The 16,764-nt window shown below is 42.8% G+C and overlaps 1 protein-coding gene across 2 annotated transcripts in view; it reads left to right on the top strand.

The window, feature by feature from the left end:
• Window positions 1-16,764, top strand: part of GTF3C3 (general transcription factor IIIC subunit 3) — a 310,738-nt gene that overhangs the window by 165,254 nt on the left and 128,720 nt on the right. For both annotated transcript variants that reach the window (XM_086955414.1, XM_086955413.1), the window contains exon 9: window positions 15,811-15,914. In XM_086955414.1, coding sequence (XP_086811540.1) covers window positions 15,811-15,914 — 104 coding nt within the window. The remainder of the gene's footprint in view (window positions 1-15,810; window positions 15,915-16,764) is intronic.

Raw genomic sequence — 16,764 nt, 5'->3', positions numbered from 1 at the left:
TTAGAGCCTCAGTGTTTTCAAGTGTTGCCAAAAGCGTATCTCTTCACTATGGTAACCATAGCTGGAGAGTTAGTTAGGTTTCCAAAGCCGGAGATGCACGTACAAACGATGACTCAACTAACATGAAGTATTTCTTCGAGTACTTAATAGAGGGCTATTAGTCTGAAAATGTACGGACACATTCTTAGATCAGAATAGTTCTAGAAAATTAGCTCTTGAAACCCTCTTGTTAATTAAAACTGATCCTTGAAGCCAGGGTTAAGTATTGGAGACAACAGTTAAAGCAAATAAGGCTAATTAGATCCCCAAGGAAACATTCGTTTTGATAACTCAAGTCTTTTGAGCCAGTAATGTTCCCGTTGATCCTCTTAAACAAACATTTGTATGTGTCCCCTGTGGGGGTTTTGTAAAGTCTCTCAGAAACATGGTAAGGTAGCTTTGTGCATCTGACCTCAGAGGTTTCTCTGAATGTGCCACTTTGTATAGTTAAGGATGGCGAAATGTGTATTCTATTCTTCAAATGAAATTCTTATAAACAGATACATCGATTGCACAGATGTCAATTAGGCAAGTCTTGTATTCAATGATTTAATATATTTATAAACACATGGAACCCCACTTCTGCAACAATAAAATAACACTCAGATTAGAACCTGCTAGAAAATGAGTAGTGTTCTGCACAAATTCTCCAAAATGAATTTTGACCCCAGCTTCATTAAATATATGCGATTATTGTACATGGAATTTTTTGTCAGGATCAGAATGTAGGTTTCTAGTCCTAAGAGGTACCTGTCATGGTTTCTTGCCCCCGTCACAACTACTCTCTGTCATCATCATCAAGCCATTGGCAGAGTGGATCTAAGAGGCGCATGAGTGAAAGGGCTCGAATGGACACCAACGTTGGGAGGTGGGGTTCAAGTATGCTGATGGCCCACTTACATTCCTTGAAAAATTTGAATGAGCAATTCAAATTCTTGATGTATTTGGCACATACTCAAGACTCAAATGTGTTACTTATCTGTGGTCTATCCGGTGAACCCTCTGGATCAGCGTCTGCGGTGGGCCTCTGGTTTGACACTAGTGCAGAGGGGCTTTTGCTACTTGGGGATATACAGCATCAGATATAAGAACAAGGGTTGACCGATAACCCAACTGCTCCTGCCAGATATATTTTGAACAGTGCTGACACATTGGTCCCCTTTGCCCGTCATTATTTGGTAGAACAGCCATTTTATAAGTTGTTAACTGTATTATGTAGCGCATACTACCCTCTGACGAGGCGTTGAAGTACTTTGCAGCAAGTAGCACGCTACTGTGTAACCCAAGATTAGGCTTAAGAAGTTAGATGGAATTTTTTTTTCTCCTTTGGCGATTAGTATTGGTAAGTGTGTTAAGTTAGTGCTCATTGAGGTGTCATGTATTTACTGTGTTTGTATTTAAAGGGACGGGTATTTATTTATATATTTCCTATGCCCTAAAAACTGACATGAACTACCCTGCAACTAGAATGGACATATATAAAGGTACTAGGAAATTAAAACTTAAAAAATTCCATCTGCTAAAAAACAGTAACAGTAACCCCAACAACACGGCAATGGAACTAAATTCCATAAGTACAGAGGGATCTCTAACACAAGAGATGTTGGAATTATGGGCAACGGAAGGAGCAGATCCAATGTCTTAAGCAAATACAAGTGGCAGATCTGGTAATATGGGCAAGCCAACATCGGAGGCCCCATGAACTCCTTCAGGAAAATCCCCCCGGCAGACCTATTATCTCGGCTAGGGGAGGCCTTTTGGAGAATACATCGGTATACATTGATTTTTTTTTACAAGGTTTTGCCAAGTCACTTGTATCATATATTCAGGACACTGGGGATTTCTTGTCAAAATTGCAAAATATTGTTTGGAATGAGGGCGATTGGTTGATGGCTCTTGACGTAACAGGCTTATATACTAGCATTAAACACTATGCTGGTGTAGCTGCAGTTAAGTACTATTTATCATGCAGGGAGACTGTCTTTGATAAACACAATGTCATGCTGATTCAGATGCTTGAATTTTGTTTAGAGCACAACATATTCATGTACAACAACCTGCTTTACAGGCAACTCCAGGGAGTGGCGATGGGGGCCAGTTTCTCCCCAAGCTACGCCTGTTTGCACATGGGGGCTTGGGAGGAACTGGTCCTCATGGCTGAGCACCGTGAGGTGATGGCTAATAGGGTGATTGCGTGGTACGGCTTTATAGATGATCTTTTTGTGGTATGGAGAGGTAGTCAGGAGGAGGCCTTAGACTTCGTGGAAAAAAATCAATGTGAATCAATTCAATCTTGAGTTCACAGTTACCATGAGTCAGGAAAAAGTTCCATTCTTAGATTCTGAGGTTTATGTAAGTGGGAACAAACTTGAGACCCGTTAATATAGAAAGAACACCGCAGGTAACACAACTCTCCATGCAGGTAGTACACATCCCACCCATCTAATAATGAGCATGTCCTATGAAGAAATGATACTCCTAAGGAGACTTTGCAGCAATGAATCAGAATTACAACAGGCCCAGGCAGCTAGTACAGGGAGATTCCTAGAGAGAGGTTACTCCAGGAAAGTGATTGAGCGGGCTAGACAGAAGTCCATGCTAATCAGCAGTACTGATTTATTAAGCAAATATGATATCTCGGCTGAGACACATATCTATGAGCGAAATGGTAATATACATGCTACTCAAGGTGCAGATCCTTTTAGAATTATTATGGGATATTGTAATCAACTTAAGGATCTACGCAAAATCATTACTAACAGTTGGCCAATAGTACTTAAAGACCCCGTCATTGGCAAATTATTGCCCAAAATGGCATCAATTGCCTACAGTCGAGCACCATCCATGAAGGATAGACTGGTAGACACAGGCCCTGAAGTCCTAGATAAAACCTTTGGCTGCAAACAAATAGAGGCTTTTTCAAGTGCAAAACTTGTAAAGCCTGCACCCATGGTAAAAACAGGAAGACATTCAAGGATGGATTCAGCAACAGGGAACATGAAATAAATAAGGTACTCACATGTAAAACTGAATATGCGGTATACATCCTTGAATGTCCCTGTGCCCTCAGATATGTTGGGAGTACTAAACTCCCTGTGCACAAACGTATTCTTCAACATTTGAGGGCAATAACATCCCAGGATAATACTTATCCGGTAGCCAGACACTTTAAAGATGTCCATCAGAGTAACAACAAAGGGCTTCAATATTATGTCATAGATGCAATTTGTGCCAGTAGGCGGGAAGGTAACAGGGAGTCCAAACTGTGCAAACTAGAGACTAAGTACATTCTACAATTGGATACTAAGCAACCGCGGGGGCTTAACCTCACGGAAGACCTTATATACCTGTCTGTACTAATTGTAGAAAAAAATAATATCTGGATACAACAATATAATGGGCATTATCATTTTAAATAGCTTTTAACATGTTTGATAGTTATTACTACTACTTAGTTACACTGTAGGTACACCTCTTTTAGGATTGCGGATACAAACATGGTTTACTGTGAACGAGTATAGTATTGATCAGCATCAGAACAAGCTGTATAAGTATACAGATTGACGCATAAGTCCATATTATTAAACTTCATTAGAGAGATCAGTGTTCGTTTCTACAGAGAAACTCCTCGGACCAATTGAACAGATTTAGTTTAATGATTGTTATGTGGCTTTTGGCAGTGAATAAGTACTACATTGGGACAGAACTGGGCCCAGTCTGTCTTAAAGTAAACTTTTAATTTGAAAGCACATAACATTGTTTTTAACTGCACAACAGGCACTTTTCGTTTAACACTATATTCAAGGATAGCACTATAGGTACTGGTCACACGAATGAACATTTTATAATGTTTGATACATCAGGGGATTTAACACAGAATTGTTATTGTATCACCATTTATGGATATGGATATGACAGAGGAACCAGTGACAACTACAACTATGTGCATGTGCATAAGCATACAGTCTGAATAAGCTATGAATGTAGCCATATACTGGTGTTAACACAATCTGTCTTTTATGTTCATTCCACGTGACCTAAAGAATGGGTAGCACTTGCACTTTAAATTAAGTCATGTGATCAAGGCTCTGTGGAGCAGAAACGTTATGGCAGCAGCACTTTAATAAATAATCAGCATCTACAATACCGGGTCCGTGTCTATTTCTGTACGCTGGTCGGAATCAAGGTTCCAGTGTGTGAGAGACGGAGTGATATATATATATATATATATATAGTATGTGAACAAGCTCCCTTGTGGAGCGAAACGCGTCATTTCTAAAATAAACGTTTTTCCTGCATACTCACTCGAGTTGGATCGTTTGTGAGCCTCTCTGACTGCTTGGTGTGGCGTTCTGAGGTCTGCACCCTGTCGTAGCCTGTCATCCATTGACAGGTTGGGATTATATACATATATATATATATATATATATCTATATATATATATCTATATATATCTATATATATATCCCAATATCCCAAATGAAGGAACCGCACATGAGGAGTTAGATGCCGTTTTCATTACGGAAGGCAGCAGGTACAGCACACCAAACACTTCGTGTAGAAATGCCAAAATCGTCACCAGACGCGTTTCAAACTCTATTGAGTCCTTGATCACAGGCTATTTGGCTGGGAGGAAACAACAAGCTGTCAGTGGATCACATGGTAAAATACCACCAAGTCCCGCCCAGGAAGGGCGTCGGCACCCATTGCCTCATGGTATCTGTAGTCCACTAGAATGCAAACCCTTGTGGGTGCTTGTTGTAAATGTTCAAAAGTTAATATCCCCAGTGGGCATGGCATGCCAGCTCCTGCTGCTTATGTTCTCCGCAGTAATGGCCCCCTCATTCTGGAACAGCGCTCGAGTTTGCCAGCGCTTCAGATCCGCTCAGGTTCAAGCAGCGGGGCTCCTTCGCGGCCAGACAAGCCGCATATGTGAAGAAAAAGAGGTTGCCCAAATGAAGGAACCGCACATGAGGAGTTAGATGCCGTTTTTATTACGGAAGGCAGCAGGTACAGCACACCAAACACTTCGTGTAGAAATGCCAAAATCGTCACCAGACGCGTTTCAAACTCTATCGAGTCCTTGATCACAGGCTATTTGGCTGGCAGGAAACAACAAGCTGTCAGTGGATCACATGGTAAAATACCACCAAGTCCCGCCCAGGAAGGGCGTCGGCACCCATCGCCTCATGGTATCTGTAGTCCACTAGAATGCAAACCCTTGTGCGGTTCCTTTATTTGGGCAACCTCTTTTTCTTCATATATATATATATATATATATATATATATATATTGCAGCTCCGTTGCACCAAAGATCCGGGTCACTCGCAGGCGGGTGCCTCTCGTGGTGGCGCCCCACGTGAGAAATAGCAGCTCCGTCTCTCTGTTTTTCAGAAAGAAATTACGGCACTCGCAGGGAAAGTGTTCGATATGTTTTTAATCAAAACACTCAGCAGACAAACGCGTTTCGGTTTTCCTTCGTCAGTGTCTACCATTGACACGGAAGGAAGCAAGTTTAAAAGCTCTACAGCGCCTTGTTGCATATACATAGAAAGAGGACTGACGTTTACCCCCGTGATAGACAATTTCACTTAGTACATTACTTTTTGCTTTAACATTCAGAGAAAACACATTCACGAAAGGCACTGTAAAATACATTTCAAACCATAATTTTGGTTATTTAACATTTCTTATTCACGAAATTAATTACATTTTGTGTAAATTATATTCGCCTTTCGTGTGTGGTGTAAGTTATTCAGCCGTGGATCGGCCTTTCGTGAATGTGTTTTCTCTGAATGTTAAAGCAAAAAGTAATGTACTAAGTGAAATTGTCTATCACGGGGGTAAACGTCAGTCCTCTTTCTATGTATATGCAACAAGGCGCTGTAGAGCTTTTAAACTTGCTTCCTTCCGTGTCAATGGTAGACACTGACGAAGGAAAACCGAAACGCGTTTGTCTGCTGAGTGTTTTGATTAAAAACATATCGAACACTTTCCCTGCGAGTGCCGTAATTTCTTTCTGAAAAACTGAGAGAGACGGAGCTGCTATATATATATATATATATATATATATATATATATATATATATATATATATATATATATATATATATATATATATATATATATATATATATATATATACTGACAACCCCAAATATGTACATAATTATAACGTAATCATACATGCACACACGCATATATGGATTACATTTAGTAAAAGTAAGGTCCAATGAACTGATCATATCTACACTCAGATTTACATACATGTAATAATATTTACAAGGTCAAAGATAGACATTTGTTTCAATCAATTATACACAAACACTTTTTATTTATTTTTTAATATGTATATATTGTTATAACCGAACACATACATTCACTATGTTCATATTTATCTACTCAGACATGCTCATTGTAATCTTAGCCAGCCTTTTCTTGCGACTTCTCTTTTCTACCTGTGTATTCTGCTTTATTTTGCGTGTCTGTAATCTTTCCTCAGGCTTGTCCTGACTTGCCTCTTCTCTTCTGTGCCTGTTAATTGAGCCTGTCTTTCAGCCTTATTTTTCTCTTGTCTGCTCTGTGGTGGCTGTGCCCCCTTGCTTCACCCGCCATTCTTCTTTTTCGCCACCTCCCACTTCCTGCTTCCCACCGCCCATCCCAGGACCTACTTGCTGGAGGCCGCAGCACATCTCCCTTGAGCAGGTCCCTGTGCTAGCTCCCCCTCGCTGTGTATCAAAGGGCGCTTCCTTTGCTGCCCTCTGTGCTCTGCTCAGCCTTCCTCCTGTTGTTCATAGCTGAGTTGGCATTTCTGTTCATTAGTATTTTGCTTGTTGTAATCTTCCTCAGCCTTGTCTTGCCACTTCTCTATTGTGACTGTTTGTTCTGCTATATTTTGCACCCTTTCATTTTTCCCCTGCCTTGTCTCTTCTCTTTTGTGCCAGTTAATTGTGTCTGATTCAGCCTTATTGTCAGCTCTCTGTGCCCCCTCGCTGCCCGCTTTTCCTGCCGTTCGATGCTTTTCCGCTGCGTCCTGCTTCCTAGCGCTTTCCCCCCACCAAGGAACTATTTAATGGAGGCCACTGCGCAGCCACCGGCACGCCAAAGGCACTGCAAAGGCAATCTCATCTGCACCTGCCCACACCTGACCTGCGCCAAGTAGGAACCTTGGTTCTTCTACCCCACGCACCTACATCACTGCATACCTCAGAGCCCTGGATCTCTGGTGCATCGACAACAACTGCTGCCACACATCCCCTTGCACCACCAGGGGGTCATTCTCCTTCCATCAATGCCTCTTCACCTGCAACACAGAAGCAACCAACAACGCCAGAGCCACCCCAAACATGACTGCGTCCACCACTGTGACCGAGACTGCCATGGCACAACTCCAAAGCATCTTACTCAGCACACGATCGCTCTGCAAATACGCCACAGAGATTTGCTACACAATCTCATCAAACTCCTCGGACATCATCTTCCTCACAGAGATCTGGCTGAACCCCGCTTCTGCGCTAAACATCGCCATCGCCGCACCAGAAGGCTACAAGGTAGCACACCGAGACCGAAACAACAAACACAGAGGTAGAATTGCCATCATCTACAAGGACACCATCCACTGCACAACCTCCTCTGGCGACTCGACCCCGATAATGGAGCAGCTCAATATCCAACTTCACAAAGACCGAAAAAGCACCACCAGAGGCAGCCTTGCATACAGACCACCGGGACCATGCCCTAGCTCTTACAATGCCACCCGTGAACTCATCGCACGGATCGCCATCGACTCCGAACACTACATCTTCCTATAGGATTTTAACTTCCACCTCGACGACACCTGCGACACCAACACAACAGACTTCCTGAAAAGCATGAGCAACATCGTCCTCAAACAACTTGCCACTGACCCCACCCACATCACCGGACACTTTCTCAAACCCTTTTTTTACATCAAGCGACAGTCATGTACAACCATATCACGCAGCTCATCTGGACTGACCACAACAGCGTCAACTTCACCATCTCAGGATCTATCAGCACTGACACCCCTCAGCTTCAAGCGCAGAAACTGGAAAAATATATCAGAAGACCAGTGGAATAATGCTGTCCACTCCCACATGCCAGACACAACATCAAACCCAGACCAGGCTGCGAAGATCTTCTCCCAGTGTATCACAGAATTTGCCGACCCAATCACCCCTGCCAAGCCAACCAAACCCAAGAACCTGCCAGTAGAGTGAGCTGGTTCACCGCTGAGCTGAATTCCACCAAGACCAGCAGCTGGCAACTAAAAAGGAAGTGGGAGGCAAGCAAAAAGGACAGGAGGCCATACCACATTCAAGACAGCACTCAACCAGTACCACCACCTCCTGAAAGAAACAAAGAACAACCCTCTAGGAGACTGCATAGAGCCAGCACTAACCACAGCAAGGAGCTTGTCGCCACCGCGAAGGAGTTCTCCAACCCCACAACTACTGAGAATTACTTCACCCCCTCCCAAGAACTGTGTGACACCCTGGCGGACTTCTTCCACGACAAGATCTCAGCCATCTATGAACTTCAGGACCGCCTCATCGCTCCTGTAATTCAGGAAAGGATTCATTACCTGGCTATTTGAATGAACAGAGCACAGCGAAGCGACAAGCAGCTCCAGAAACTTGAGCCGTGATATAGACTATTAATATCAAATTTTTATAGGACAATAGAGATAGTTGCGTGGGCTTTTTGGGGGATCCTCAGTTTATAAAGATGTGTTTCAGGATTTATATTGTAAGAAAGCTTGACTTGGCTACCATTTACGGCCGAAAGCAGCTTTGCTAGGAAATGCAACTCTATCAACAAAGAAGACTTCCTTGACACGCTATCCAATACAGCCCCGTCCCCCGGCATTGATATCAATGCCACGGAAAGGAACGTATTTGAATGGCTACTGAATGCCAGTAACAAGCATGCACCCCTCAAAAAAGTTAAACTAGCACGCCGCACGGACGCACAGAGATGGTTCTCCAATGAACTTAAGACCCAGAAACTGGCCTCGCGCCAATTGGAGAGGCAGTGGCGTCTCAAGTACTCCCCTGATTAAAAACTCCTACATACCACTGCCCGGAAAGATTACAAGAAGAGCATTCTCACTGCCAAAGCCACACACTTTTCTACCCGCATCCTCAATTCCAACAAAAACTCCAAAGAAATCTTGACCATAATCAATGAATTATCCAACCCTAAGCGAATCCTTCTGAAAGCCACGCACTCCCAAGCACTGTGCAATTCATTAAATGACTACTTTATTGATAAAATCACTACCATCAAGGCCAGCATCTCCAATCACCCAGTCACCCCTGACCCCCCTGTTTTGCACAGAAATAACTGCACTATCAGCTGCTTCACCACTATCAGCAATGAGAACTATCGGGATCTCTTAGTGAAAGTTAATTCAGGTGCCCCTTCCGACTGCTGCCCACCTCACATACTCAAGGACTGCCTCGCAATCCACCCAGGCTCCGCACTCGCCCTCCTGAATGAGTCACTTTCATCAGGCACTCCTACCGAACTACCGCCCGATCTCATTGCTTCCTTTTTTGGCAAAGGTTTTAGAGGACCATGTAGCTAAATGCCTTTACAACTTCCTAGAGGAGTTGAAATGCTTGGATTCCCATCAGGCTGGTTTCCGGCCAGCCCATTCCACCGAAACCGTGATCCTCGCTGTCCTGGACACTCTCTGGGACAACGCTGATAGAAGCTCCCCTCAGGCACTGGTACTATTGGATCTCTCCCCCGCTTTTGACATGGTCGACCATACCATCATGGCTAACCGTGTCAAACAGGTGAGTATTCAAGGTATGGCGGCCTGCTGGCTCACTTCCTTTTTGGTGGACCGCTCCCAGACCGTCCGTCAAGGACATTTCTTGGCTCCCCCCATGCAAAACTACCTGTGGCCTCCCACAGGGCTCGGCTCTCTCTCCCCACCTATTCTTTCTCTATATCGCCCCCCGATTAAAGAAAGGAAGGTGTCGGTTTTCAACTATGCAGATGACCTTCAACTTGTCTTTAAGATTGACAACCTGCACAGCTCTGTCACCGACTTCCATGCCACCATGCTGCACATCCAACGTTGGATGGATCACAACCACCTTAAATTAAATCCTGGTAAGACAGAGCTTGTTCTCACTGGGGACAGCCAAAAGTTCTGGAGCCCACACTATCGGCCATCTGAGCTAGGACCCCCTCCTCCTGCTCTTTGGCCAAAACATTAGGAGTCTCCCTTGACAGTGACCTCTCACTGAAAACTCAGGTGGGCGCAGTTATCTCCAAGTGCTTCTTTCAAATGTGCAAGATTAGGAAAATACATCGCCTTCTCACTCAGGATGCACTGATCCAGGTCATAATAGCCATTGTCCTTTCGCACCTGGACTACGCCAACACCGGCTGCAGATGGCCAAGAACCATGCAGCCTGACTGGTCTTTCGACAATCTAGATGCCAACCAGCCACCTCTCTGCTGAGGAAACTGCATTGGCTCCCTATTTCCCAGCGCTGCACCTTTAAAACTGGTTGCCTCATCTTTTAATCCCTGCATGGCATCAGCCCCATATTTATCAACAGCCTGATACTCAGGCATATTCCCACGCGCAAACTACGATCTGCCCACCTCTCACTCTTCTCCACCCCGGTGTTCAAACGGGTACGTCAAGAAGGTTGCAGATTTGCTACCCTCGCCCCCAAACTGTGGAACTCCCTCCCGCTGGAAATACGGTCCTGCACAGACCTGAAATTCAGGAAGTCCCTTAAAACATGGCTATTTGCACAAGTCTAGATTCAATGTTCCTCTTCGACAGCACTTAGAGCCTTTTAGCGCCAAGAAGCCACCCGGTGTACTTGTGCTTTATAAATAATTATTAATATTAACATATACACTTGAGCATTTATTGACAGCTTGGTGTCTGTGGTTTTTCATGGCTTCTTACCTCTTTGGATATTTTCAGTTGGGGTCTCTGATCGGCGGGTCAGATGCAGAGAGTGTAAAAGTTGTTCCAGTCACTACAAGTGAGCATTTCATTTCTGGAAAAGTTCAGTTTTAGGTGGCTCTGTCATCCACTGATTAATGGCAAAGATTTTACTGACAACTTTAAGGTTTACAATGTCTGTGGGGGACTTTCTGATTTAGGAAGTATATGCATATCTGCATAGTTATAACAGGTGTACTGAAAATCATTGATAATTCCCGTAACAATTTCATGTAGATGTTGAAGAACATGGATGATATGATAGAGCCTGAGGGACTCCTGCTTTTTTGCTGTAGGGTTTGGATGAGACCTGAGGAATATGGATGACATTTGTTCTGTTTGCAGGCAGGAGAGTAGTACCCTCGATGCCGATTTCGTCAAGTCTTTGGATTAGTGTGTCATGTTCATCTGTGTCAAAGGCATCTTTAAGGTCCAAGAGACAGTGCTTAATTAGAGCCGGTGGTAATAGGTGGGGCCCACCGCCACTCCTTTTTTGACCGCCAATTCTTTTTTTCCATCATCAGACTTTGACTCAGAGCGAGGAAAACAAGTAGGGCATAGGAGGAAGAGAAAGACAGACAACAGTAACAAAGAAATTAAGCAGTGATGTAAAAGAACTAGGAAGAGTGAGCTAAAGAGGAAGAGAGTTTCTGGTAGTGGATCAAAGAGGCATGAGGTGGCATCAACTACGGAGCCTTTGTATTTTGCACCGCTGACATTTGATAGCGCCATCTGCAAACTTCTAATTAAAACTTTGTGCCCAGGCACTTATTCTTTTACAAATTAAGCACTGCTTGGAGAAGTAGAGAAGCAACCACTTTCTGGTCTACTGTGTTTTCAAGGTAATTCCAGACGGTGATTAGGGCAATTTCAGTGCCTCCTCCTGGACGGAAACCTATTTTTGAAGTCGGAATGTATAAGATTTTCTTCTGTGAATTTTGACATGTAGGCGAATGCTGCTCTTTCCGTAAGTTTGCCCAGGAAGCATCTGTTTGCTATAGGTCTCTAGTTGTTGGGGTACTGAGGCTCCAAGTTTGTTTTACTCAATCACTGTGATATATATATACTTTTTTAAAGCTTTCTGGAAAAATCCTGTTTTTAAGGAGTTTTGATCAGTGTGCTGAATAGGGTGGCAGCAGAAGACGTTAAAATAATTAGTTTGAAGATTTGTGAATTACAAGGGTCAGAGGAGCAATCGGCTGGCTTGCCCGCCTAGACAAGATCCAGAAATCAAATTGGGGATCATTCTTGGAAGGAGTGGAGAGGCTGTAATATCCTATCACTGGAGGGTTTTGTTGCAAATGAGTTGGTGCTGTTTTTTTCTTATTTGTTAAATAGGAATCCAGCATATTTGCTTTGGTTGTGTAAGGATTTGCCACCTTGTCTGAAAAATCTTGAGAAATAGGATAGGTTTCTTCTGTACATTTTGGTTTACAAAAGGTTTTAAAAAATTCTTTTTTGGCATTATTTGCATTGTGGATTCTGCTTGAATGCTAGATTTTTCAGATTTTTTGATGTTCTTGTACATTCTGTTATGTCTGTGTAGGCATATTTTGTCTGGAGGGTTGTTTGTTTTGAGCAAGGTGCATTTGGGTTTAGCAGTGTGGCGTTTTATTTTTTTAATTCTGTATTCCTCCAAGGGGCTTGTTTTCTTTTGCTGTGTTTAGATATTTTAAGTGATGTTAAGATATCAAAAGGCTTCATGGAGCCTTCTGCAGAGTTTTTAACTGAGCTTATTGTGTCCAGATCTGTGTTGGAGGTGAGGTGGGTCTAAAGGTCCTAAAACTTCAGTGTGTTCCATGGTCGATATGTAGTTGCAGGTCAGATGAGTTTAGCTTGGGTTCGATAGGTCTCACACCACTCCACCAACCAGCGGGTAACCCCAGGAGCATCACGGTAAATGCAGTTTCTTTAAGCGAGTGCGCTTTTCTAAAGTTCCGAAGTATAAATGCAAATTTGCAGGCCAACTCTGGACACCGGTGTTTCAGGATTATTGTCCTTCATCAGCAAAGTGTAGGTAGAATTTCAGGGGTTTGCTGTGCAGGCTGCCAAAGTGTCATCAGGTTCAGTACCTCTCAGGGCGCGTGGGTGCGTAACCTGAGCTCGTCAGCTCAAAGGCTCAAGGGAGCCATATTTAAATAGGGTTCGATAGGTCGCACACCACTCCACCAACCAGCGGGTAACCCCAGGAGCATCACGGTAAATGCAGTTTCTTTAAGCGAGTGCGCTTTTCTAAAGTTCCGAAGTATAAATGCAAATTTGCAGGCCAACTCTGGACACCGGTGTTTCAGGATTATTGTCCTTCATCAGCAGAGTGTAGGTAGAATTTCAGGGGTTTGCTGTGCAGGCTGCCAAAGTGTCATCAGGTTCAGTACCTCTCAGGGCGCGTGGGTGCGTAACCTGAGCTCGTCAGCTCAAAGGCTCGAGGGAGCCATATTTAAATAGGGTTCGATAGGTCGCACACCACTCCACCAACCAGCGGGTAACCCCAGGAGCATCACGGTAAATGCAGTTTCTTTAAGCGAGTGCGCTTTTCAAAAGTTCCGAAGTATAAATGCAACGTTGCAGGCCAACTCTGGACACCGGTTTTTCAGGATTATTGTCCTTCATCAGCAGAGTGTAGGTAGATTTTCAGGGGTTTGCTGTGCAGGCTGCCAAAGTGTCATCAGGTTCAGTACCTCTCAGGGCGCGTGGGTGCGTAACCTGAGCTCGTCAGCTCAAAGGCTCAAGGGAGCCATATTTAAGTAGGGTCCGATAGGTCGCACACCACTCCACCAACCAGCGGGTAACCCCAGGAGCATCACGGTAAATGCAGTTTCTTTAAGCGAGTGCGCTTTTCAAAAGTTCCGAAGTATAAATGCAACGTTGCAGGCCAACTTTGGACACCGGTGTTTCAGGATTATTGTCCTTCATCAGCAGAGTGTAGGTAGATTTTCAGGGGTTTGCTGTGCAGGCTGCCAAAGTGTCATCAGGTTCAGTACCTCTCAGGGCGCGTGGGTGCGTAACCTGAGCTCGTCAGCTCAAAGGCTCAAGGGAGCCATATTTAAGTAGGGTTCGATAGGTCAACCTAAGGGTAACCCCAGGAGCAACACGGTAAATGCAGTTTCTTTAAGCGAGTGCGCTTTTCAAAAGTTCCGAAGTATAAATGCAAAGTTGCAGGCCAACTCTGGACACCGGTGTTTCAGGATTATTGTCCTTCATCAGCAGAGTGTAGGTAGATTTTCAGGGGTTTTCTGTGCAGGCTGCCAAAGTGTCATCAGGTTCAGTACCTCTCGGGGCGCGTGGGTGCGTAACCTGAGCTCGTCAGCTCAAAGGCTCAAGGGAGCCATATTTAAGTAGGGTTCGATAGGTCGCACACCACTCCACCAACCAGCGTAAAAAGAGCTCTCATGTATTTACATTGGCAAGATGAAAAACATTTTTGTACCTGTGAACTTTCTATAGATGGTTTCTAAAGTGGGGAGGCTGTCATAGTATCCCCCTTAAGTAATGTGTCATTATAAGAGATTAGTAAAGCTGCTTTTTGGGTATTGATTAATCAATTCATTTCTTAAGCACTACTGCCCTAAAAGGTTCCAAGGTTGACAAACGCCATGCAACTCTTAAAATGCTATTCATAGGTGCATGCTCCAGTTTCCTTTTTGAGAGAGAAAATGTTACAATACCAAACGTCGACTTTTGGATGCAATTGCATATTTTTGGATGTCGAAATACGTCAATACTTTAAACTTTGTGAGTGAATGCTTTCTGTGACAAAAATGTAAGCAGGTAATTAGGTGAGATACCTGTTGGAATGTCCCAGTCTTGTGAGAGCAAAACAGATCGCCAAGCAGCAGATGAAATATAAAAACTCCAAGTGTAATCAGATGTTTTGGTGGAAAGAAAACATTAAAAGGGGTAGCTGACTATCACTCAATTTAAATCATCTCTGAAGCCAGAAGTCCTAGTTTGCAAAAAATCAAGTCTATTGTTGTTTTTGATTTCCTGGCTAATGTTTATCAATTTGTTAGGCTTTAAAGGACTCTGAACCCTCTAGAAAGGGTTTAACTGAAGTACTGGCCGTGATTCACATTGCCTTACTTACTAAGCAATTAGTCATTGGTAATCTATTCACAACAGAATAAAAATTCTTAGGCGGTCACTGATGAGTAGTAAATTGAATTTGCCTTTATTGTTGGTCCTCTAGTGTTTTGTATTCCCCGGGGCTGATATGCAACTTTACATCTCATGCTACATATGAGTTAAAGCCCATCTCTGTTAAGCCTTGTAAAATAGGAAATTTAAACATCTTTGGGGCGTGGGCAGTATTAACCCGTATGAGCTCATTAAGATAGCTATTCTGTAGGATACTAAAATCTCCAGCAGCAAATTTTATTTGCATCAGTGTTCCAGAGTACCTATCAACATTGGAAAATACCAATGTCGGCGATTGAATTAGATGTACTTAATTTGTAGTGTGCAAATACTTTGAATTGTTTTACTTGCATTTTGTTCACCTGTTACACTTATAAAACGTAAGTCTTGAGCAGAATGCTACATCTTCAAGAGGACTATGGGCAACAATATACTTGTGTTTGTGGTAGTTTGCATTGAATATAACATTTTACATCACTTGTGGAATCACAAAAATGTTTTTTCAAAATGAACAAGTAACATAGAAGGGATATAAAGGCTTAAAATAAAACACCACTATTATATTGGTACAAAAAGTGTACTCTTTGTTACAAAATAATGCATTGTTTCCACTTTTATTGCTCCTGTGTTTTCAGCTGTAGAAGTGGTTCACTGTTTTGTACCGGAAGGAGTTCCTATAGACATCACAGTCAAGTTGATGGTTTGCTTGATTCACCTGAATATACTTGAACCACTGAATGTAAGTATGACTTGAGAACCTAACATATACTACATGAAATAGATAACATTGCAGGCTGTTATGTACCTATATCTTTATTTTGAATCCAAGATTGCACCTGAACAAATAATAAGCGAAGCATAATTATTTATTGAATGTTTAATCAGTTTTTCTTTTTTTTTTAGTATTACTTAGTTACAATATATGGTTGCTCAGATGAACATTGCTATTGGCTAATCAAATAATTGGCTGGGTTAACAAATCTTCAAACAAAATATTATCAGCTAAGCAGTCATCCATGAATGTGTTTAAACATTGCATGCTTAGAAGGATTGACAACTGAATTCACAAATAATTCAGAAATGAGAAGAGAATGTGGCATTTCTTAACAGGTAGACTTTTGTGGGTAAAACAAGAATCATGATCTGGCAGAGTTAGCCACAATCACTAAACATTTTCCCAATAATATTGTGCGAAGTCTTGCTTACCTTAGGAAATGTATCGGCCCCGTATGCCATATTCAATCCAACAACGTTATTACTTTAAATAAGAGGAGGGGGGTCATCACAACTCGACACATTTCGAAGCCCCAGTGAATACTCCCTTAAAAGAAACAATTTCACTACAAACAACCTTCTCTTGTGGTCTGCCCTTGTCTTTAAAACAGTTTCCTAATTATATTTTGCAAGAACTAGTATTGCTTGTTGATTTACTGTATAAAACAACCACCATTGAGAGAAACATTTCTCGTCCTTGCCTGGACAGTGACTTTCTTGCAAAAAAAATATATTTCAGACTCTTCAAATAGCTGACAAATGGGATTAGAGGGAGAGTAATTGCCTTACTCGAATCACAGCCCTCCTTTCCTTTA

The sequence above is a fragment of the Lissotriton vulgaris genome, chromosome 2_1, assembly GCF_964263255.1.
Source record: "Lissotriton vulgaris chromosome 2_1, aLisVul1.2, whole genome shotgun sequence".
NCBI lineage: Eukaryota > Metazoa > Chordata > Amphibia > Caudata > Salamandridae > Lissotriton > Lissotriton vulgaris.
This window is presented reverse-complemented; position numbering and strand designations above follow the sequence as displayed.